Raw genomic sequence first — 22984 nt, forward strand, 5'->3', positions numbered from 1 at the left:
TTAAAACCTACTTGAAGCGCTACAGGGCTCTTTCCCAATAACCACAGCACTGATAGAGGTTAGCAGTCCCCAGCAGCCTAGCCTCTACCTGCTTATCCTCATCTTTAGCCACTCATCACTTGCTACTTCTCAGTGCTGTCTGCAGTTCATCAAAGGAGAGAATTAACCAGCAATATTAACCTACTTTAGGTCTCCCTTGTTAGAACAGGAGAAGTAGAAGACATCCTACAGTTTGTTGAGAAGAGAATGAATGGGAAGTGAGGAAGGGCACATTCAGATACCCAGTGCCAGTGTTTTGACAAATTTATCCCAAAAATGAGAGTGAAAGGAAAGGGGGAAACTATAGTTTGAGAAGAGGCAGAGTATTTCTTCCTGGATTGAGGATTTGAGTATATTTGTAGATAGGGAGGAAGGAAGCAGAAGAAGAAGGGAGAGGAAGAGGATGAAGATACAAGAGAAAAGAGCATAGCTGATGGAGCAAGGTCATGGAGAAATAGGGAGGGGATCATCAAGAGCAAAGCTAGAGAGTGCTTTTCTCTACTTCTTTCACTGTTTAACTTTTTATAATAAACATATCATTTGGGGGAAACCAGCAAATTCATTATTTTAAATTAAAAATGAAAAAAAGGTGGAAGAGTTAGCCTAAGACAGGAAGGCTGGAGTCTGAAGGGAAGAAGGTAAAAAAATGAGTGTCTCTACTAGTCAGCTTGGAGGTAGAGAGAGAAAATTCCTCACTTGATAACTAATATATTCTCTGAAGTAGAAGACAGGCTCGTGAGAAAGTAAGAAGGCCACAGTGGAGGGCTTAATAAGAATGGCAAATTCTTAGAAGAGATAAACAGGAGAGTGAGAAAGCATTGACGATAGATAAGTAAAAGGCTGCAGAACAGTATAGCAAACCAAGCTGAGCTTGGGAATGCTATTAATTTTACAGTTGCTCCTATCTATGGGACTATGATATTTACTCCATGTCAGGAGCATGAGGGGTGAAAGCACATGGCTGCATTTGCCCAAGATTGGGGATAAGTAGAGCTTGTGTAGGGAAATTTAACTTTAACACAAAATACGTGCCTATCCCCACTACTAGCTATACTTTGTTGACCTTTCTATGCCCTAGAGCCTTGTACATATTAGGCTTTCAAATATTTCACACTTAAGGACCATTGACTAGATGGTTTTCACACAAGAAGAAAAAAAATAAGAATACTAGTCATTGTCCAGTCTCCTACATTTCACAACCAAGCTTTTAAGACTTGTTCCCCTACAGGTAGCAGCTTTACCTAACAACTTCTTGTAACAACTGATAAATATACAATCTTCAATTGAAGGGATCCTGGCCTTAATGTAGTGTGTTACTTTCTCAGGTCATTTTGGGGCAACCAAAAAGATTTGTAAATTCCTGCCCACGTGCCTCCCCCAAATTATCACCCGTCCCAAACTGTCTTTAGTAGTAGTTTTAGGTGCAACCAACTACTACTAAAACCCTCTGGTGTCTGTTAAACACACCTTGTAACAAGTCACTATGCCAGCCAGAAAAGAAGAGGACTGGTAGAAAAGGAGCTCAGGGAAACTTTGAAACAAGTTTTTTAAGCTAAGAGTTTTAAATCTATCTTAGTTCCAACATACCCTAATACTCCCTCTAAGGTTATTTTCTAAAACCTATTTAAATATAGAGAAACTCATGAAGTATCAAACCCCAGAATGCTACACATTAGACGCATCTCTCATTAAAGATAACCACTGGAAAAATGATTAAAAAAATTAAAATGTTACACTAGAAAACATTCACTTAATACAAAACAAAGCAGTGAAGGAAGACTAGAGAAACAAAAAAGAGATGAAACAGAAAATAAAAACGAAAATGGGGGCTTCCCTGGTGGCGCAGTGGTTGAGAATCTGCCTGCTAATGCAGGGGACACGGGTTCGAGCCCTGGTCTGGGAAGATCCCACATGCCGCGGAGCAACTAGGCCTGTGAGCCACAACTACTGAGCCTGTGCGTCTGGAGCCTGTGCTCTGCAACAAGAGAGGCCGCGACAGTGAGAGGCCCGTGCACCGCGATGAAGAGTGGCCCCCGCTTGCCGCAACTAGAGAAAGCCCACGCACAGAAACGAAGACCAACACAGCCAAAAATAAATAAATTAAAAAAAAAAAAAAAGACTCCGCACTTCCATTGCACAGGGCACAGGTTCGGTCCCTAGTTGGGGAACAAAGATCCCTCATGGCGTGGCCAAATAAATAAATAAAATGGAAAAGACCTCATTTTACAAAAAAGAACGAAATAAGTGGAAAGACACCCCATTTCATGGATGACATTTTAACAATATTAGACATAATATTGTTAGACATTTTAACAATATTAGACATAATGTCTAATGTCTAACATAATGTCTAACATTGTTAAAATGTCAATACTCCCCAAATTGATGTGTAGATTCAAAGTAATCTCCACCAAATTTCCATCTGTTTTCTTCACAGAAACTTATAAACTAAACCTAAAATTCGTATGGAAATTCAAGGGACCCAGAAGGTCAAAACAATCTTGAAAAAACAAAACAAGGCTAGAGGAATCACATTTCTCAATTTTAAAACTTACTAAACACAGCTACAGTAATCAAGATAGTGTGGTTCTGGAATTAGGGACAGACATATAGATCAATGGAATAGAATTAAGAGTCCAGAAATAAACCCATGTATCTATGGTCAATTGATTTTTGAAAAGGGTGCCAAATACATTCAATAGGGAAAGAGTTGTCTTTTCAACAAATGGTGCTGGGAACATTGGATAGCCACATTCAAAAGATAAAGTTGGACCCTTATCTCACATCATATACAAAATTAACTCAAAATGGATCAAAGACCTAAATGTAACATAAATGTAAATATTCATTACCTTGGATTGGGCAATGGATTCTTAGGTATGACACCAAAGACATGAGTAATCAAAGAAAAAAATAGATGTACTGGACTAACAAAAATTTTAAACTTTGGTATTTCAAAGGACATATCAATTAAGTGAAAAGACTTTCATTTCCATCAATAAAAGGATCCATGGCAAGATAGTCCATGTCAGATCCCAGGAGAATAAGACATGAGCTCCCCAAATATAAGCAGGGGCTAAAGAACTTGGACAAGGAGAATAAAGAGGTCATAGCTGTAAACTGCATCTAAATTAATTTTCTTACAGTTTTAAAGTACAGGACATCCAGGATTATGAAGAGCTCTCCAATTGCAATCAACTTACCTAACTTTATTCTTGAAGGTAATCTCACATACCCCAATTCAAAATGCTCAGAGATAACATAAATAAGAGATACCACTTTACCTATGAGAATAACTACTTAGAGAAAGCAGATGCACAGGTACCTGAGACGCACAGGACACTTATAAAGAGACAATTCAGCAGGGAAACTATTTTTAAAGCACAAAAATTTACTTGGGGAGGAGAATTCAGAGGATGATTTATTTAGACAATAATTTGTGTTTTATTCTCTCTTCTGTGAAACATGAAAAAATGAGAGGTATTAGACCCTCCCCATTCTAAATCAGTAGTCACACGAATGTGTCCAGAATCTAGGCTCCCTAAGTCAAGGAGAATGCAGAGGATGATTTATTTAGACAATAATTTGTGTTTGGGCTTCCCTGGTGGTGCAGTGGTTGAGAATCTGCTTGCCGATGCAGGGGACACGGGTTTGAGCCCTGGTCTGGGAAGATCCCACATGCTGCGGAGCAACTAGGCCCGTGAGCCACAACTACTGAGCCTGCGCGTCTGGAGCCTGTGCTCCGCAACAAGAGAGGCCACGATAGTGAGAGGCCCGTGCACCGCGATGAAGAGCGGCCCCCACTTGCCGCAACTAGAGGAAGCCCTCGCACAGAAACGAAGACCCAACACAGCCAAAAATAAATAAATAAATAAATAAACTCCAATCTCTTTAAAAATAATAATAATAATAATAATTTGTGTTTTATTCTCTCTTCTGTGAAACAGCAAAAAATGAGAGGTATTAAACCCTCCCCATTCTAAATCAGTAGTCACACGAACGTGTCCAGAATCTAGGCTCCCTAAGTCAAGGACCTTAATGACTGTTCTGTGACATAACCTAAAATAAGAAGTTCACAAACACATGAAAGACAAAAACCCCCCAGTTCCTGCCATCAGATCTTGTTTGAGAGATGGCAGCTCATAAAAAGGTATTGGGATAGAAAGTGGTTAAAATATCTGGGGGAGGGGCTTCCCTGGTGGCGCAGTGGTTGAGAATCTGCCTGCTAATGCAGGGGACACGGGTTCGAGCCCTGGCCTGGGAAGATCCCACATGCCGCAGAGCGGCTGGGCCCGTGAGCCACAACTGCTGAGCCTGCGCGTCTGGAGCCTGTGCTCCGCAACGAGAGAGGCCCGCGCATCGCGATGAAGAGTGGCCCCCGCTTGCCACAACTGGAGAAAGCCCTCGCACAGAAACGAAGACCCAACACAGCCAAAATCAATCAATCAATCAATCAAAACATACGCATCTGATTCAAGATCCTCATTAAAAAAAAAAAAAAAAATATCTGGGGGAAGAAATAACTCAAATTTAGAGGAAAAGGTTGAGCTTCTCCAGGACAATGAGGAAAGAAGGTACTAGACTTCCAGGGAGTAATGAAAAAAGAAAAAGAAAGAAAGTGAAAAGACAACTCACAGAATGGGAGAAAAATATTTGCAAATCATATATATGTTAAGGGACTTATATCAAAAATATATAAATTCTTACAACTTAATACTAAAACAAATAATCCAATTAAAAATTGACAGAGGAGCCTTCCAATTTCTAGTCTGGCATATAAGGAGAAGTCACCACTCCATCTTAACAAGTAAAAAGCTGAACAAACTAAAAAAATCAACAACTCTTCTAGATCTGTCAGTGAGGTAACAAGGCAAACACTGCCCCCAAAATTGCAAAGACAAACAGGCAGATACAGAGAATCACAACTTGCCAGAACAGAAACCCATGAGCAGAAACCTCCATGGGAACCAGTACTGGGGTAGAAAATTCTGAACTACTGATGAAATGCTGGAGTATCAGAGTCGACAAGCCTGAGAGATTAAAAAAAAAAGCCAGGGAGACCCAGTCATGGGGAACCCCCAACTCTCAGGATTCCAGTAGGAGGAGGAGAAAGTAATCATTTTGAAATATGCTAGACCATTCTGTTCTACCCTTAAGAGAAACTACTTCACCAGAGCCTAATCTATTGGGGTCTCATCAGAGCCTAACTAACTTAGAGGAAGGGAAATACCCAACTCTTGCCCCCTCTAAACACCCTGTACCATCTAAGTGGGGAGAAAAAAACTGAGAGACACATAAAGTTCACAGCCCAGGGAAACAGGCTCACTAAAAGACAAAGACTTAATCAGAGGATCATAAAACACTCCTCCTCCCACCATACCTTACCAGTACATTACTACAGTCCTATTTACCAAAGTTCCTTTTACCTCATACACCATGTCTGGCTTCCAGTGAAAAATTACAGGGCATGCCAAAAGGCAAAATACAGTTTGAAGTGAAAGAGCAAACATCAGAACCAGACTCAGACATACCAGATGCTAGAATTATCAGGCCATGAATTTAAAACAACTATGATAAATATGCTAGGGGCTGTAATGGAAAAAGCAGATAATGTGCAAGAACAGATGAGTAATTTAAGCAGAGAGATGAAAATTCTAAGAAAGAATCAAAAAGATTTTCTAGAGATCAAAAACACTGTAACAGGGCTTCCCTGGTGGCGCAGTGGTTGAGAATCTGCCTGCTAATGCAGGGGACACGGGTTCGAGCCCTGGTCTGGGAAGATCCCACATGCCACGGAGCAGCTGGGCCCGTGAGCCACAATTGCTGAGCCTGCGCGTCTGGAGCCTGTGCCCCGCGACGGGAGGGGCCGCGATAGAGAAAGGCCCGCGCACCGCGATGAAGAGCGGTCCCCGCACCGCGATGAAGAGTGGCCCCCGCTTGCCGCAACTGGAGAAAGCCCTCGCACGAACCGAAGACCCAATACAGACAAAAATAATAAATAAATAAATAAATAAATAAATAAGAAAATCCTTAAAAAAAAAAAAACACTGTAACAGAAATTAAGAATGCCTTTGACAGGCTCATTAGTAGACTGCACATGGCTGAGGAAAGGATCTCTGAGCTTGAGGATATATCAATAGAATCCTCCAGAAATAAAAAGCAGACGAAAAAAAGACTTTAAAAAAAAAGGAAAAGACTATCTAAGAACTGTGGGTCAACAAAAATAAAAGTGTAATATATGCATAATGGGAATACCAGAAGGAGAAGAAATAAAAAAAAGGAACAGAAGAAATTTTTCTTATTCTAAATTGATCTTAAATACCAGTTTGCTCAAATAGCAACAGTGTATTCAATTATGTATGCTTGTGTGTGTGTGTGTGTTTATAATGAAGCAAAATGAGTGACAGCAATGATACAAAGAATGGGAGGGAGGAATTAGGATTATTTTGTTATTATAAGGCACTCATACTACCTGTGAAGCAGTATACAGTCATCCCTAGGTATCCACAGGGGATTGTTTCCAGGAGCCCCCAATCCATGGATGCTCAAGTCCCTTATATAAAACGGCATAGTACAGTTGCCCCTCCATATCTGCGGGTTTCACATCTGTAGATTCAACCAACCGCAGATGGAAATTTCAATATGCAGTTAGTTGAATCCACAGATGCAAAACCCGTGAATACAGAGGGCTAACTGTATATTTATTGGAAAAAAATCTGCATATAAGTGGACGTGTGCATGTTGTTCAAAGGTCTACTGTAGTGTTATGTGAAAAGTAGACTTGGACTAGCTATAAATGTATATGGAAAACTCTAGGGCAACTACTAAAAAGGGAAAACAAAGTATAATTGACATACTAAGAAAGGAGACAAAAAGGAACCATAAAAAATGTTCAGTTAAAACCACAGAAGACAGAAAAAGAATGGAAGATGAAAATGGGAACAAAGAACAAGGGCAGCAAGCAGAAAACACTAATGAGTATGATAAATATTATCACTTTGAATGTTAATGGTCTAAATGTACCAATTAAAAGACAGAGGTTGTCAGAGTGAATAAAAAAACAAGACCCAGGGCTTCCCTGGTGGCGCAGTGGTTGAGAATCTGCCTGCTAATGCAGGGGACACGGGTTCGAGCCCTGGTCTGGGAGGATCCCACATGCTGCGGAGCAACTGGGCCCGTGAGCCACAATTACTGAGCCTGCGCATCTGGAGCCTGTGCTCCGCAACAAGAGAGGCCGCGATAGTGAGAGGCCCGCGCGCCGTGATGAAGAGTGGCCCCCGCTTGCCACAACTGGAGAAAGCCCTCGCACAGAGACGAAGACCCAACACAGCCAAAAATAAATAAAATAAATAAATTTTAAAATAAAATAGTGACCTTGGGAGAGGAGAAAAGCACACTAAATTTAAAAAAAAAAAAAAAAAAAAAAAAAAAAAAAACAAGACCCAGCTATATGCTGTCTACAAGAAGCCCATTTTAAATATAGACACACATAGATTAAAAGTAAATGGATGGAATAAAATACACTATGCTAACACTAACCAAAAAAAAAAAAAAAGAAGTAGTAGCTATACTAATTTCATACAGAGTGGACTCTGAAGCAAGAAAAGTTATCTGGGATAAAGAAGAGCATTACATAATGATAAAAGGGTCACTTCTCCAGGAAGACTTAACAATCCTTAATGTATAGACAACCTAACAACAGAGCATCAAATTATGTGAGGCAAAAACTAATAGCATTGTAAAGAGAAATAGATAAATCCAATATCTTGGTTGGAGACTTCAACATCCCTCTGTCAGGAATGGACAGATCCAGCAGACACAAAATCAGTGAGGATCTAGTTGAACTCAACAATACCATCAATCAACTGGATATAACTGACATCTATAGACTACTTCATAAAACAACAGCAGAATACACATTCTTCTCAAGCTCACATGGACCATGCACCAGGATAAAACACACCTTAACAATTTAAAGAACAGAATTTAAAAGAATAGAAATCATACAATTTCTGCTGTCAGGCCACAGTAGAATGAAACCAGAAATCATAACAGAAAGATGACTGAAAAAATCCCAAAATATATGGAGATTAAACAACACACTTCTAAATAACACATGGGTCAAAGGAGAAATCTCAAGAGAAATTTAAAAATATTTTGACTAGATGAAAATGAAAACATAACTTGGGGATTTCCCTGGTGGTCCAGAGGTAAAGAATCCACCTTACAATGCAGGGGACGCAGGTTCGATCCCTGGTCAGGGAACTAAGGTCCCACATGCTGTGGGGCAACTAAGCCCACGTGCCACAACTACTGAGCTCGTGCGCCTCAACTAGAGAGGCCACATGCTGCAAACTACAGAGCCCACAGACTCTGGAACCTGCACGCCACAACTACAGAGACCATGTGCCCTGGAGCCTGCATGCCACGACTAGAGAAGAGAAAACCTGCACGCCACAACTAGAGAGAAGCCCACGTGCCACAACGAAAGATCCTGCGTGCCTCAATGAAGATCCTGTGTGCCGTGACTAAGACCTAACACAGCCAAAAATAAATTAATTAAATAAATAAATAATAAATAAATCTTAAAAAAAAAAAGAAAACATATCTTATCAAAATGTGTGGGATACCACAAAAGCAGTGCTTAGAGAGAAAGTCATAGCATCAAATGCATGAAAGAAGAACAATCTAAAATCAGTAATCTAAGTTTCCACCTTAGGAAACTAGAAAAAGAAGAGCAAATTAAATTCTAAGTAAGCAGAAGAAAAGAAATAATAAGAATTAGAGCAGAAATCAATGAAACTGAAAATAGAAATCAGTAGAGAAAAATCAATGAAACTAAAAGCTGGTTCTTTGAAAAGATCAATATACTAAATTATACATTGGATTGTACACTTTAAATGGGTGACTTCTGTGGTGTGTGAATTATACCTCAATAAAGCTATTTTTAAAAATCAGATCAAAACTATAGAAACAGTAAAAAGACCAGTGGTTGCCGGGGGTTAGGAGAGAGGGATAAATAGGAAGAACACAGAAGATTTTTAGGGTGGTGGAACTATTCTGTATGATACTATAATGGTGGCTATATGTCATCATACACATTTGTCAAAACCCACTGAATGTACAATACCAGGAATGAACCCTAATATAAACTATGGACTTTGGGTGATAATAATGTGTCATTGCAGGTTCATTGATTATAAGAGATGCACCACTCTGGTGCAGAATGTTGATTGTGGGGGAGGCTGTGCATGCATGGGGTCAGGAGGTACACAGGAACTCTCAGTACTTTTAGCTCAGTTTTGCTGTGAACATAAAACTGCTCTAAAAATAAAGGATATTTAAAAAGAAAAAAAAAATTTTAAATCAGAGACTCTTCAAATAGAACGTGAAATAACAACACAAAAAGTCCTGTACCTTTATACTTTCTCTTGCATGGCTCCTTTTTAGGCCTAGCAAAACTAGGTCCATAAAAAGCACAGTCCATGCCCTCCTTTGCTATCTAGACTGAGAAGCCTAACTCCTCCTCCTTAACTTGAATAGGCTGGCCAGAGAGCCTCATTAGGACCTCTGTTTTAGACTCCCTGTGACACTTCAACTCCAGGCATTCTGTTTCACTCTGCCCAGACAAGTGACCTAACAAGTTCAATCCAAAAGGTGATCTGTACTAACTATGGAGAAATCTTTACCTTTTATACTCTTACCATCTTCTCTGTTTTCAACTAGCATGGTCTATCTACCTGACCTGTCCTTCATTTTGCCATCTTCCCCAAAATTCAAGATCTAAGTCAAACAAACAAAAATATTAAAAACACTAATGACAAATCTAACTAAAAATACTAATGTTAAGGCCGCGGCCTCTGGCGCTGAGTGAGGCTGCCCCGGTGCAGTATGGAGGCGAACGTAGGGTCCACGCAGACTACCGGCGGCGCGTGCTCTGTGTTGGCGGAGGAGACCGAAAAGTGGATGGAACAGGCGATGCAAATGGCCAAAGAAGCCCTAGAAAATATTGAGGTTCCTGTTGGCTGCCTTTTGGTCTACAACAATGAAGTTGTAGGGAAGGGAAGAAATGAAGTTAATCAAACCAAAAATGCTACTCGACATGCAGAAATGGTGGCCATCGACCAGGCCCTAGATTGGTGTCGTCGACATGGCAAGAATCCTTCGGAGGTGTTTGAACACACGGTGCTGTACGTCACCGTGGAGCCGTGTATCATGTGCGCAGCCGCTCTCCGCCTGATGACTGTAAGAATGAACGATTTGGTGGTTGTGGCTCTGTTCTAGATATTGCCTCTGCTGATCTACCGAATACTGGGAGACCATTTCAGTGCATCCCTGGATATCGGGCTGAGGAAGCAGTGGAGATGTTAAAGACCTTCTACAAACAAGAAAATCCAAATGCACCAAAATCAAAGGTTCGGAAAAAGGAATGTCAGAAATCCTGAACTTGTTCTAATGAAAGACTCGTGCTCCTGGATGACATCCTTGGACAGAAAGCTGTTGACATTGTTGAATCGTATGTTTATATATTGTCCTTAATCCATGGGAAAATGGTTTTTCATCATTTGCTCTGTTAAGGGAACAAATTAGCACTTTTAAAAAGTCTGACAACTGCAAACAACTCCTAGATTTTCCACAAGCTGGAAGAACATTTTTAAGAAGGGGAAAAATTAAAGATTGACGTTTTATAAATTAGTAAGCAGTGCCTGCTCTTCCTGCCAAAATCATTATGCTCGGTCCAGGAAAGCGCTGACTTTCAGAGGATGTGTATATCTGGACTCAGTTACCTGGTGTGTCTGCATGGAGTACGGTGCCCTATGGACACCTGGTCCAGGCCTGGCCTTTCAGACTCGGACCCTTCATTCTTGGCAGCCACTATGTTCTCCCAGGGTGTGGGGGGCAGGATGTGACTTCCTTGGAAATTGTATATGAATCATATACATATAGGCCGTGATTCTATGGTCCTTAGAGCAGATTTTTGCTTTTATAAAGCATTTAGAGAAAATACGTACTGTTAAAACAAGTGCTTAAGTATCATTTAAAAATTACAGCCTACTGCTATTGTAAAATCTTATTTATGCCTTCTTTGAAGATGAATAGTCTTAACAGTAAAAGAAATGCATAAATGGAAAAAAAATACTAATGTTAAAAGCACTGTTCTGGAAGGAAAGTGTAGAAGACCTAATTTGTTACAAACTCAGGAAACAAAGGAAGCTACCCTCCTTCAAACTGGCCTAATTAGCACCCACTAGCCTGATCTCTAAGATGTTCTGACCCTGAAACTTCTTGCTGCAAACTGTTCTGACAAGAAATAACTGATTGCATGCCTACCTGTGAAAAATCATTTATCACAGTATTGAACTTCCATCTCATATACTCTCCCTTCCAATGCCTGATAATAGTGACTGTATATTGAGCTCTACGTATGTGCTAGGCATCATGTTTATGCTTTATATATTTTTTCATTTAATTTGTACAATAACCATATAAGTATAAATAATCTATTTGATAGGTAAAGAAACTGAAGTTTGAGAAGGTTAACTAATTTTCCCAGGATCACACAGCTAGTAAGTGAAAGAGCTGGGATTCATTCTCTTAACTATTAAATATTAAAGAAATCTTTAAAATATGATTATCATCTATATAGAGCTAATGTTTCTTTAGAAAAAGATACTTCATAACTGAATCACTTTACTGTACACCTGAAACTAACACAACATTGTAAATCAACTATAGTCCAATATAAAATAAAAATTTTAAAAAACAAACAAAAAAATAAAATATTGGTATAAAAAGAAAGAAAGAAAAAGATACTTCATTAAAATTAAACTTCTATCCATCTTAACTTCAAAGCATACTTCCTTCTTATTTAACCTTGCCTTCATAGGTATTTTTATTGCAGTTCAATCTAGGTTTCTTCATTCTTGAAGTCAAGCCAGGTCTCAAAACAGACGTAATTCTCCCAGCGTTTTTTTCATGAATACCACTCTAGTGAACTTGTACATAACCCCCAGGGTCATCTCCACCTGTTTTGCTGCTTATGGCCCAAGGCTTAACTTCTACTCTAGGGCCTAAGATTCATATCTAGATTTTTCCATACTCCCCTCCTTTGCTTTTTTTCTTGCTTGTTCTTTTCAGAGAACAAGGAATTAGTCCATAGGGACTACTCACCTGGCTAGACCAGAATGACATAGATTGCCTCATGAACTGGAATTCTGACAGCCCAAGAGCTCAATATCCCAGGTCACAAATGATGAAGAGGACTGTACAGGCAATCGCTTTTTTGTGATCTCTTTTCTGATGGCTACTGGAATGACAAAAAAAAAAGAAATATTACATCTATAAGAGTAACCATTAAACTCTTTCATATTATTACAGAGTAGAATCAATATAACAAGTCCCAAGCATAATCATAAATAATTTTTCTGCTGTTATCAACCAATGCCAAATATACAGTATTAATATAAAAACAGCTATAAGGCTTCTTGCCAGCTAACCAACTCCCCTCCTCCATCCCATTGCCAGCAATTATGCACCTCAGTATCCAATTATTTCAATGTTCTTTCAGTTCATAACAAACGATAGCTAGAATTGAAAATACACCAGATTACCATCACAGCAGTTAATCTTCTTAAAGTTTTCATAGCTGGAGCTCTACATCTACAATTCAGTCTCATTTTTGCTTTACATTTTCTCTTCTCCTACGCTCCTATGTTTCTTATACATAGACACAATCACATCAAATAGAGTTAGTCAGGGCAACTGAGATCAAAACCCTCACACTAAAGCAGATCCTACACAGTCTTCTATATATAGTGAATTACATATGGTTCTGGAAAAGAATAGATTATTCCAAAAAGTCAATACATTTTTTTTTACATCTTTATTGGAGTATAATTGCTTTACAATGGTGTGTTAGTTTCTGCTTTATAACAAAGTGAATCAGTTATACATATACATATATCCCTATATCTCTTCCCTCTTGCGTCTCCCTCCCTCCTACCCTCCTTATCCCACCTGTCTAGGTGGTCACAAAGCATCGAGCTGATCTCCCTGTGCTATGCGGCTGCTTCCCACTAGCTATCAGTTTTACATTTGGTAGTGTATATATGTCCATGCCACTCTCTCACTTTGTCCCAGCTTACCCTTCCCCATCCCCATGTCCTCAAGTCCATTCTCTAGTAGGTCTGCGTCTTTATTCCCGTCTTGCCCCTAGGTTCTTCATGACCAATTTTTTTTTTTAGATTCCATATATATGTGTTAGCATATGGTATTTGTTTTTCTCTTTCTGACTTACTTCACTCTGTATGACAGACTCTAGGTCCATCCACCTCACTACAAATAACTCCATTTCGTTTCTTTTTATGGCTGAGTAATATTCCATTGTATATATGTGCCACATCTTCTTTATCCAATCATCTGTTGATGGACACTTAGGTTGCTTCCATGTCCTGGCTATTGTAAATACAGCTGCAATGAACATTGTGGTACATGACTCTCAAAAAGTCAATACATTTTTAAAGCTCCATTTTTTTTTTGATAGATGGCAAACTTTTTTTAAAAAAATTTATTTATTTTTGGCTGTGCTGAGTCTTCATTGCTGCGCATGGGGTTTCTCTAGTTGCGGTGAGTGGGGGCTTCTCTTGTTGCAGAGCACAGGCTCTCTGCTCACAGGCTCAGTAGTTGGGGCACGTAGGCTTAGTGACTCCACAGTATATGGGATCTTCCTGGACCAGGGCTCAAAACCATGTTCCCTGCATTGGCTGGTGTATTCTTAACCACTGCGCCACCAGGGAAGCCCTACAGCTTCAATTTTCTAATTACAAAAGACCCAAACTCATCAGTCTACTGGATATATTCCTATCAAAATTATGATTTACAGTCACCATCAATTCCAATGGTGGCATTAATAACTTATCAAACGTACACCAGTTCACATTTGTCACAAAGTATTCCAAAGCTGTCAAATTGTTTCCCAGCTACCAATACCAGTTCCAGAATTTCCCTAAGATCTAAACAAAATAATTTCAAAAAGTTTCCTTAGTGTACCATCTAACTAATATTTTTAAAAATAACCCTAGTTATATTCTAGATTCAAACTAACCACATAGATTCCAATATTATCTTCTAATATACTCCTAATTACACCTATGCTTAGGCAAAAAAAAGAACTATCCACCATTTCCTAAAACCTTCTTGCTTTTGGTCTTGTTCATCCATTCAACCTCCATCTCTTCTCCTTAACTCTGGGTAACGAAAATTCTGTTTCCCTTGCAAAGTTCATAATTGGAAGCTATTCATTTTCCTTTATTCATCCCTCCACATAAGTCAAGACCAAGTTAGCATCTTCTCATGTCTTGTTCACTGGATCCCCAAAGTATTATTTTACCATATTCTCTCAACAGCCCTTCTTTCTTCAAAATTTATACTACTCAGTTTTATCATCCTGTTAATGTTAAATGTCAACTTCCAGATCTCTCCCTGACATTCACTGAGGACTTTGGTACCAACTGTTTTCTTTCCCCTTTTCATCCTGAAAGCCTTCACTATCCCCCCTTGATGATCTAACATCCAAACTTTGCAGCTCTGACATATCCTATTTTAATTTCTTCAGCTCAACTCCATTTCAGTCATCCATTTCTGTAGTGACACCTGGAATGGCTCTACCTCCAAAACCAGAGTCCACACTCAGAACTACCGGTTTTTCTACCTGTCCTACACCTTACGCTATTTGAATTTACCCTTCAACTTTCCCAAGGCTTTTGATTCATCAACCCTCTTACCTATTCTCCAAGGCCTCAATGTCCCTTTGGACTTCACTTCCTTCTCTACCTAGGAAAGATTCCATGGACAGTGGGACTTCAATGACAGTAACCAGCACTCTCAATTCTCCTATCCCCTTGATTTTCCACCATACCTATCCTGCCAGTCCCCACCCACAAATCAACCCAACTATCTCTATTTGCTATTCCTGTTTATAGATTACAAACTACTACTGAGTAAAATCCTCTACTCCTGACCACTAGTTTTCCCTCCACCCAAGTGATCTTCCATTGCTATCAGAATGATCTTATAAAACATAAATTAAGCAGGACTTCAGGAATGGCAGAATGAGGGGCTCAGCTAATTGTCTCCCCCCAAAACAATGATACAACTGTACAGATTTGTCAAAAACAACCATTTCAGGATTCTGGAAATAGACCAAAATTAAATAATAAATTAAGAAGTATTTAAGAAAACCTATTGAACCTTGGGTAAGAACAGTGGGAATCTATGGTGTTTTAGCCTGAGGCTGTTCACATTCCCACCTCCCTCTCCAGCTCTACTGGAGCTGATTTTACAAGGGTAGGCCAAGTCAAGCCATAAAAACCAACAACTTGGCTGCTGGAGGGGAATTACTTGTATAGGAATGAGCTCAAAAAAAGTTCTAAGCCCAGAGGTGTTGAAAATAATAGCAAACTCCTTAGATCAGAGAAAATGAACATCACAGTTACCTGAGATTACAACATCGGCTGGGGCAAGCAACAGAACAGCAGGCCTGCCGAAAGTTTAGCAGAGAGATCCAGAGAACAAGACAGCCCTAGAAGGGCTTGATAAGCTCACTCATATCCCTGGGGTCTAGAAGGCTATACATATGTACATGGCTGCACTCAAGCTCAAGGTACTGGAGAGGGTCCTAGTTATCTACATTTCCCTATCTGAATGTGAAGCCTTACACAGGTACAGAGGAGACATGAGAAGGCCTAGCAGAAAGTAAAAATCAGGGAAGAGTTGTAAACTCCCTGAACTTCGACTATACTTCCCAACCTACACACAATTCCATCAACAAAGGGTGGAAGACAATACTGGCCCAAGGCATTTAGGGACAATCTCTAACAAATCACCGGCTGAACACTAAGCTATCCTGACCCAGGTATGACACCTAGGAAGCCAGGCTTATAAATAAAAACAGTAGAAACATTAATAGGTTACAAACTGAAGAGGAGACAGAATCTACAGAATTAGTCAAGGCAAGTCACCACAGCAACCTCAGAGGAGGGGTGGGTAGGGATCAGAACCCGAAATTAACCTTTTGAGGAACTGCCAAGTGTTTTCCAAAGTGGCTACACCCACTAGGATGGCTATGATCAAAAAGATGGACAATAAACAAGTGTTGGCAAGGATGTGGAAAAAACTGGAACTCTCATACACTATTGCTGGGAATGTAAAATGGTGCAACTGCTTTGGAAAACAGTGTGACAGTTCCTCAAAAGGTTAAACTTAGAGTTACCTACCATATGTCCCAAACAACCCAAAATATCCAACAACTGATAAATGGATAAACAAAATATGGTATATTCATACAGTGGAATACTATTCAGACATAAAAGGAATAAAGTAAGTTCTGATACATGTTATAACACGGATGAACCTTGAAAACACTATGATAGGTGAAAGAAGCCAGACCAAAAGGTCATATATTGTATGATTCCATTTATATGAAATGTTCAGAGTGGACAAATTCATAGAGACAGAAAGTAGATTGTTGGTTGCCAGGGCCTGGGGGGAGGGGGAAAAAGGGAACTGACTGCTAACCAGTACAGAGTTTCTTTTTGGCGTGATGAAAATGTTCTGGAATTAGATGGTAGTGATGTTTGCACAACCTTGTGAATACACTAAAAACCACTGAGTTATATACTTTGAAATGGTGAATTTTATGGTATGTGAATTACATCTTAATTTTTAAAAAAAAAACTAATGCTAAGTGAAAGCAGCAAGATGCGAAAGGTTATATAGTGTATGATTCCAATTATATGAATTCTATAGAAAAGGCAAATCTATAGAGACAGAAAGTAGATTAGTGGTTGGCTAGGGGTGAGAAAGGGAATTGATGGGAAAAGGGTACAAAAGATCTTGTAGTCTGATGGAAATGTTCTAAAGTCAGATTGTGGTCATAGTTGTACAATTATATAATTTACTAAAAATCATAGAATTGTACACTTCAGATAGGTGAATTTTATGGTATGTAAATTACACCTCAATAAAGCTATTGTTAAAAAAGAAAACATAAATAAACTAAGGCTCCTTAGAGAAATGGCAGGTCTCAGGCAGGAAATATACATGATAATCTTTGTGCCAAAAATCAAGCAAGCTATAGAAACCTAATGAGTAGTGTGGAAAGGATACAGGAGGTAACATTTTGGCAAGATATGGGACAATTTGAGCATTAACAAGGATAATGAATGCAATCAACTGAAACCCACTGAATGTATTTTTAAAACCACCAACTCATAATGATAAAGAGAGAACAGACACATACAACTCATTGGATATCATTGAAAGTAAGTAACCAGGGCACCAAGCCTTTATTCTAAAAATTGGCAATAAAGTCCAAGATGAAGAATTAAGCATCTTTCCTGTCCTGTCTGTACAGGTTACTCGATAGCCATAACTGATGAGGGAAAGTTTATTTTCCGAAGAATTCCAGCTAACTAATGTAGAAGATAAAATTAGGAGATCACCATTTTGAAATTCCTAGTGAAATAATTAATTCTGGTAATGATCATCAATGGATTAAACCATTAGATGAAAGGTTAATGGTAAATATCATAAAGAAGGAATCAGACTGTCACCTGCTCATTAAAGATGGAGCAGACATGAGCTTCCAGATGTGATTCAAAGTGCATTACACACCAACTCCCGTGAAATATTCTTGCCAAAAAAAAAATAATTGAACCTGAATATCATCAAGCCTCTAAAGCTAACTTCCATTATAGAAAAATATGGGGTATATAGAAGAATAAAGTAAATGACAGTGTAAGAAAGATAACAGACAAATCCAAAATGCAGGATTTTCTAGGACAACTGACCCACTTTCTGCAACAAGTCGATGGCTTGAAAAAGAAAAAGTGAGGTGCAGACTTCTCTAGATTAAGAGAGACTTAAGAAATAATAACCATCTTGCATAACTGAAACTTTGTACCCCTTTACCAACATTTCTCCCTTTAATGCCTACCCTCCTTGGTCGTGGTAAATATCTCCCAATGGATACCTATATCAAATCAAGTTGTACACCTTAAGTATATGAATTTTTTTTTTTTGGCCGTGCTGAGCGGCTTGCAGGATCTTAGTTCCCCAACCAGGGATCAAACACGGGTCCCCTGCAGTGGAAGCGCAGCGTCCTAACAACTGGACCACCAGGGAATTCCCTAAATATACGCAATTTTTATTTGTCAATGACACCTTGTCTTACTTAGTCTGTTCATCCAGGCTGCTATAACAAAATACCATATACTTGGTAGCGTATAAACAACAGGAATTTATTTCTCACAGTTCTAGAGGCAGGGAAGTCCAAGATCAAAGCGCTGGCAGATTAAGTGTCTGGTAAGAGCCCGCTTCTTGTTCATAGACAACCCTCTTTTTGCTGTCCTCACACGGTGGAATGGGTGAGGGATCTCTCTGGAGTCTCTTTTATAAGGGCACTAATCCCATTCATGAGGGCTCTGTCCTCATGACCTAATCACCTCCCAAAGGCCCCACCTCCTAACACCATCACACTGTGGGTTAGGTTTCAACATATCAATTATGGGGGGCGGCACAAACATTTAATCTATAGCAATCTCAATAAGCTGATAAAAAGAGATAATAACCAATTGTAATATAAGAACATTGTTTGGATCTTTATATGAACAAACCAACCGTTAGAGAATCTTTTGAGATAATCTGAGAAATTTTATAATGGACAGGGTATTAGATGCTATTAAGGAATTATTAATTTTGTAAGATAGCCTAACGACAGCATGGTTATATAAGAAAATGTTTGTACTTTTTAGACATGCCTACTGAATATGCACAGGTGAAATAACATGATGTCTGGGATTGGCTTTAAAATACTTCAGCAAATTTTAAGAAAGGAGGAAAGAGAAAGAAAAAAAGAGATAGCTAAAACAAGATCGGTAAAATCTTGATAATTATTGAATGTAGTTAAGGGTACATGAAGGTCCATTATACAATTTTCTTTACTTATGAGTACATGTGAAAACATTTAATAATTTTTTAAAGTCACAAATCTGACCATGTAACTTCCAAGTATAAAAACAACTTCAATAGTTCCCCAAGGTCCACAGAGATAAAGCTCAAATCTACAGCATGGTCTATAAAGCCCTCCATAATGTGGTCCCCAACCTCATCTCCTACCGCTCCCTAAATTCCAGCCACTAAACCTATTTCATACCTCCATGCCTTTGTATCTACTGTTTCTTTTGTCCTTTGTTATCACACTTCTTCCCAAACCTTTCTGACCTGAGGAGAGCTTTCTGATTCCAACACAGGTCTCTGTGAAGCCTTTCTTGACCTCCAATATTCAGTCTACTTTGGTTTTGAACCTTATTCTCCTATCACATAATGTCTGGGTTCTTATCTGTAGCCTTAGAGTCTTTGCTCAGGTTCGAACTCCTGTACCCAGGAACTCTTGCACCTAGTCCTTCCATGGCTCTCACTGGTCTGTTTCCCACTGACAGAGCTCAAAGTCACTGTCCTACAGCACAACATTTAAGGAGGCACTCACTCTCAGGGTCAAGCAAGTGTAGCATCGGCACTACAGGCACCTCATTTGCTTCACCCTAGTTCTGGCCCTGGTCCCTCCCCACACCTAAGTCCAAGCATTAAAGTCCTTCCTCTTATATTTTACCACTCTGGTCTCAGGTGCACTCCCTCACATTCACCTCTTTAACTCCCTTCTAATACTTGGCATATGGGAAAATGTGCCTCTCTCCATTTGTAAGCTGAAAATTTCCCCTGATTGTGGGCCCTGGTTGCTGAGTATAACAGAAGTGTTGGTATTACATCAGTCACAGAAATGGAAATAGCTTAAATCCTTAGTGAAATTAAACATAAGAACCAGTGCCATCAAATTCTAAAAGCTCTTGAAAATACTCAGCGGACCCCTTCAAATCACCATAAGTATGCATCTACATCTTCTTCCTCTAAGTGAAACTGCCTTTCTCTCAAGTACTAGCACTCAAGTTAAACTTCAAAAACTCATTCAATTTTCATTTGTTTAATAACTAATATTACAAAAATATTTTCTATTTTTCATTGCTTATGTGTAATGTTTAATTTACCCTGTGGATTAAGTGGGCTTTTATCTGCTATTCTGGAAACACAACCACTACTCATAAATGGTTTCTCTGATAAAATTGTCCAAAACTTCAAGTCACTAATTTAAATAAACGTTTAAAAATATAATCACAAAAGAATTAAACATTTACCTCCCCAATCATGTACAAACTGTATTTTAGTATACCAAATAGACCTAGTTGGTAAGGGAAAATTCTTTATGAAAGAATTCCACCTAACAGATGTAGAAAGAATGATAGAACTAGAAAAATCACCAGTTTGAAGCCCCTTATGAAATAACTGATTCAGATAATGATCACCACTGGATGCTAAAACTAATAGAAGACAAATAGGGAACTTTAGAGTGGGAGGATCAAGTGGTCACCAATCTGCACTCACTGCTCAATCACAGCATCACTAAAAGTGGAACAACCAGACACTGGAATAGTATGTGTGAAGGTTTGGATTCGAGAGCAAGAGAGCATGGAGTTGTCCAAGAATGGAAGAAGGAGTTTAGAATGACTGAGATAGAGTTTGAGATGGAAAGTTTTGATAAATGAAGCGGATGCAGGAGCAAGATGTAGGGCCTTGGAAGCTACTCAAAGAATTGTGGACTTTCTCTTATGGGGACTAGGAAGCCACGGAAGGGTTGTGTTTTAGAAAGTGTTCTCTGGCTACAGTGTGGAGAATGATTTGGGAGTAGGAAAGAGTGGGAGCAGGGAGATGAATTAAGAGACAGTTGCAGGGCTTCCCTGGTGGCGCAGTGGTTGAGAATCTGCCTGCCAATGCGGGGGACACGGGTTCGAGCCCTGGTCTGGGAAGATCCCACATGCCGCGGAGCGGCTAGGCCCGTGAGCCACAATTACTGAGCCTGCGCCTCTGGAGCTTGTGCTCCGCAACAAGAGAGGCCGCGACAGTGAGAGGCCCGCGCACGGCGATGAAGAGTGACCCCTGCTTGCGGCAACTGGAGAAGGCCCTCGCACAGAAACGAAGACCCAACACAGCCAAAAATAAATAATAATAAAAATTAAAAAAAAAAAAAAAAAAAAAGAGACAGTTGCAGTAGTTCAGGTGAGAGGTGATGGTGGCCTGGACCAGAATAGTGGCAGTAGGAGTAGAGAGAAGTATATGGATTCAACAGCTATTTAGCAAAGAAAACTAAAATGATTTAGTGGTAGAATAACTAGAGGGAGGATGGTATGAAGGTTTCAGGCTTAGGCGACTGAGTTGACAGTGGTGCCATTCTCTGAGATAAGGAACACAAGAGGAGGAACAGGTTTAGAAGGAGAGGGGAAGAACAAGCTCAATATGGGAAATGGTGAATTTGAGATGCCTATCCACATAGGCAGATGGATACACGGGGTCTGAAGCTCAGGAAAGAGGTCTGGGTTGGACATACACTTGTGTGAAGTGAGTGTATAGTAAGCAGTTGAAGCCATGGGAATGGATAAGATAACCCTATTTTTTTAAAAAAAGTGGGAGTTCCCTGGTGGACTAGCGGTTAGGATTCCAGGCTTTCACTGCTGTGGCCTGGGTTCAATCCCTGGTTAGGGAACTGAGATCCCACAAGCTGCACGGTGCGGCCAAAAAACAAAACAAAACCGCAAAGCATAACACATTGCCTGTGGCCTCATATCTTTAACCACTAGCAATTCCAGGCCAATGGCAGAAGAGAAGCCAGATGAATTGAAGAGCAAGAGGTGAGGAAATAAAAAGTGACTGAAGGTAAAGAAGGAGAGATGACAGGAACTGAAAGAGAATATGAATTTGTATAGCATTCATCCATGCTGCCCAATTAACCCTTTACTATATACTGTCCTATGTTATAAATATATAGTGTTATCTTCTTCAAGAAATGCCTTAGGGGCTTCCCTGGTGGCGCAGTGGTTGAGAATCTGCCTGCTAATGCAGGGGACACGGGTTCGAGCCCTGGTCTGGGAAGATCCCACATGCCACGGAGCAGCTGGGCCCGTGAGCCACAATTGCTGAGCCTGCGCGTCTGGAGCCTGTGCCCCGCGACGGGAGGGGCCGCGATAGAGAAAGGCCCGCGCACCGCGATGAAGAGCGGTCCCCGCACCGCGATGAAGAGTGGCCCCCGCTTGCCGCAACTGGAGAAAGCCCTCGCACGAACCGAAGACCCAACACAGCCAAAAATAAATAAATAAATAAATAAATAAATAAATAAATAAGAAAATCCTTTAAAAAAAAAAAAAAAAGAAATGCCTTAAATGCATGTCTAGTCTTCCCAGTAAAACTATAAGCTCCTCATGGAGCTTTTTAAAATTTCTTTGCATCCCCCACTATACGTAGAGAAGTCAAAGAGCTGTTTAAGGTCAGGAGGCTTGTTGCCAACGACAGAAGAATGACCTCCTAGGTAGGCAATATCTTTGTGGCATCTCAGTGGTCCAAGGTATGGTGCTTAGGAAGCCAAATTAGTCAATCCCACAGTTAGCCAGATTATATGCCAAAGTGTTAATTTACAAAGGGAAGCAGAATTACTTTAAGAACCAGCACCAGGTCATCTGTACAGGACAGTCCCTCTAGGGGGGCAGGCATATTCAGTAGTCCAGACCATATATTAAAAGGTGGATTGTGAGCACAATTTTAAAACAAAAGGAGTTTATATCCACAAAGGATATATACCCATCAAATTATAAGAGCCTGATAAAATACCCTTCTCTACTCAAGATATTTCTATAAAAAACCTACCTAGTATGCAGAAAACTATAAGACACTGATGAAAGAAATTAAAAATGATACAAAAAGATGGAGAGATATACCATGTTCTTGGATTGGAAGAAGCAACATTGTGAAAATGACTATACTACCCAAAGCAATCTACAGATTC

At 39.7% G+C, this 22984-nt stretch overlaps 1 protein-coding gene across 1 annotated transcript; it reads left to right on the top strand.

The window, feature by feature from the left end:
- Positions 1-9909: 9909 nt before the first annotated feature.
- Positions 9910-11116, top strand: LOC130706429 (tRNA-specific adenosine deaminase 2-like). Its single transcript, XM_057538417.1, is given in 2 exon segments — positions 9910-10279; positions 10282-11116. Coding segments are annotated over 2 exon segments (552 nt in total). The 5' UTR covers positions 9910-9930; the 3' UTR covers positions 10485-11116.
- The last annotated feature ends 11868 nt before the right edge of the window (positions 11117-22984 follow it).

Source organism: Balaenoptera acutorostrata, chromosome X, assembly GCF_949987535.1.
Source record: "Balaenoptera acutorostrata chromosome X, mBalAcu1.1, whole genome shotgun sequence".
In the NCBI taxonomy this organism is placed as follows: Eukaryota; Metazoa; Chordata; class Mammalia; order Artiodactyla; family Balaenopteridae; genus Balaenoptera; species Balaenoptera acutorostrata.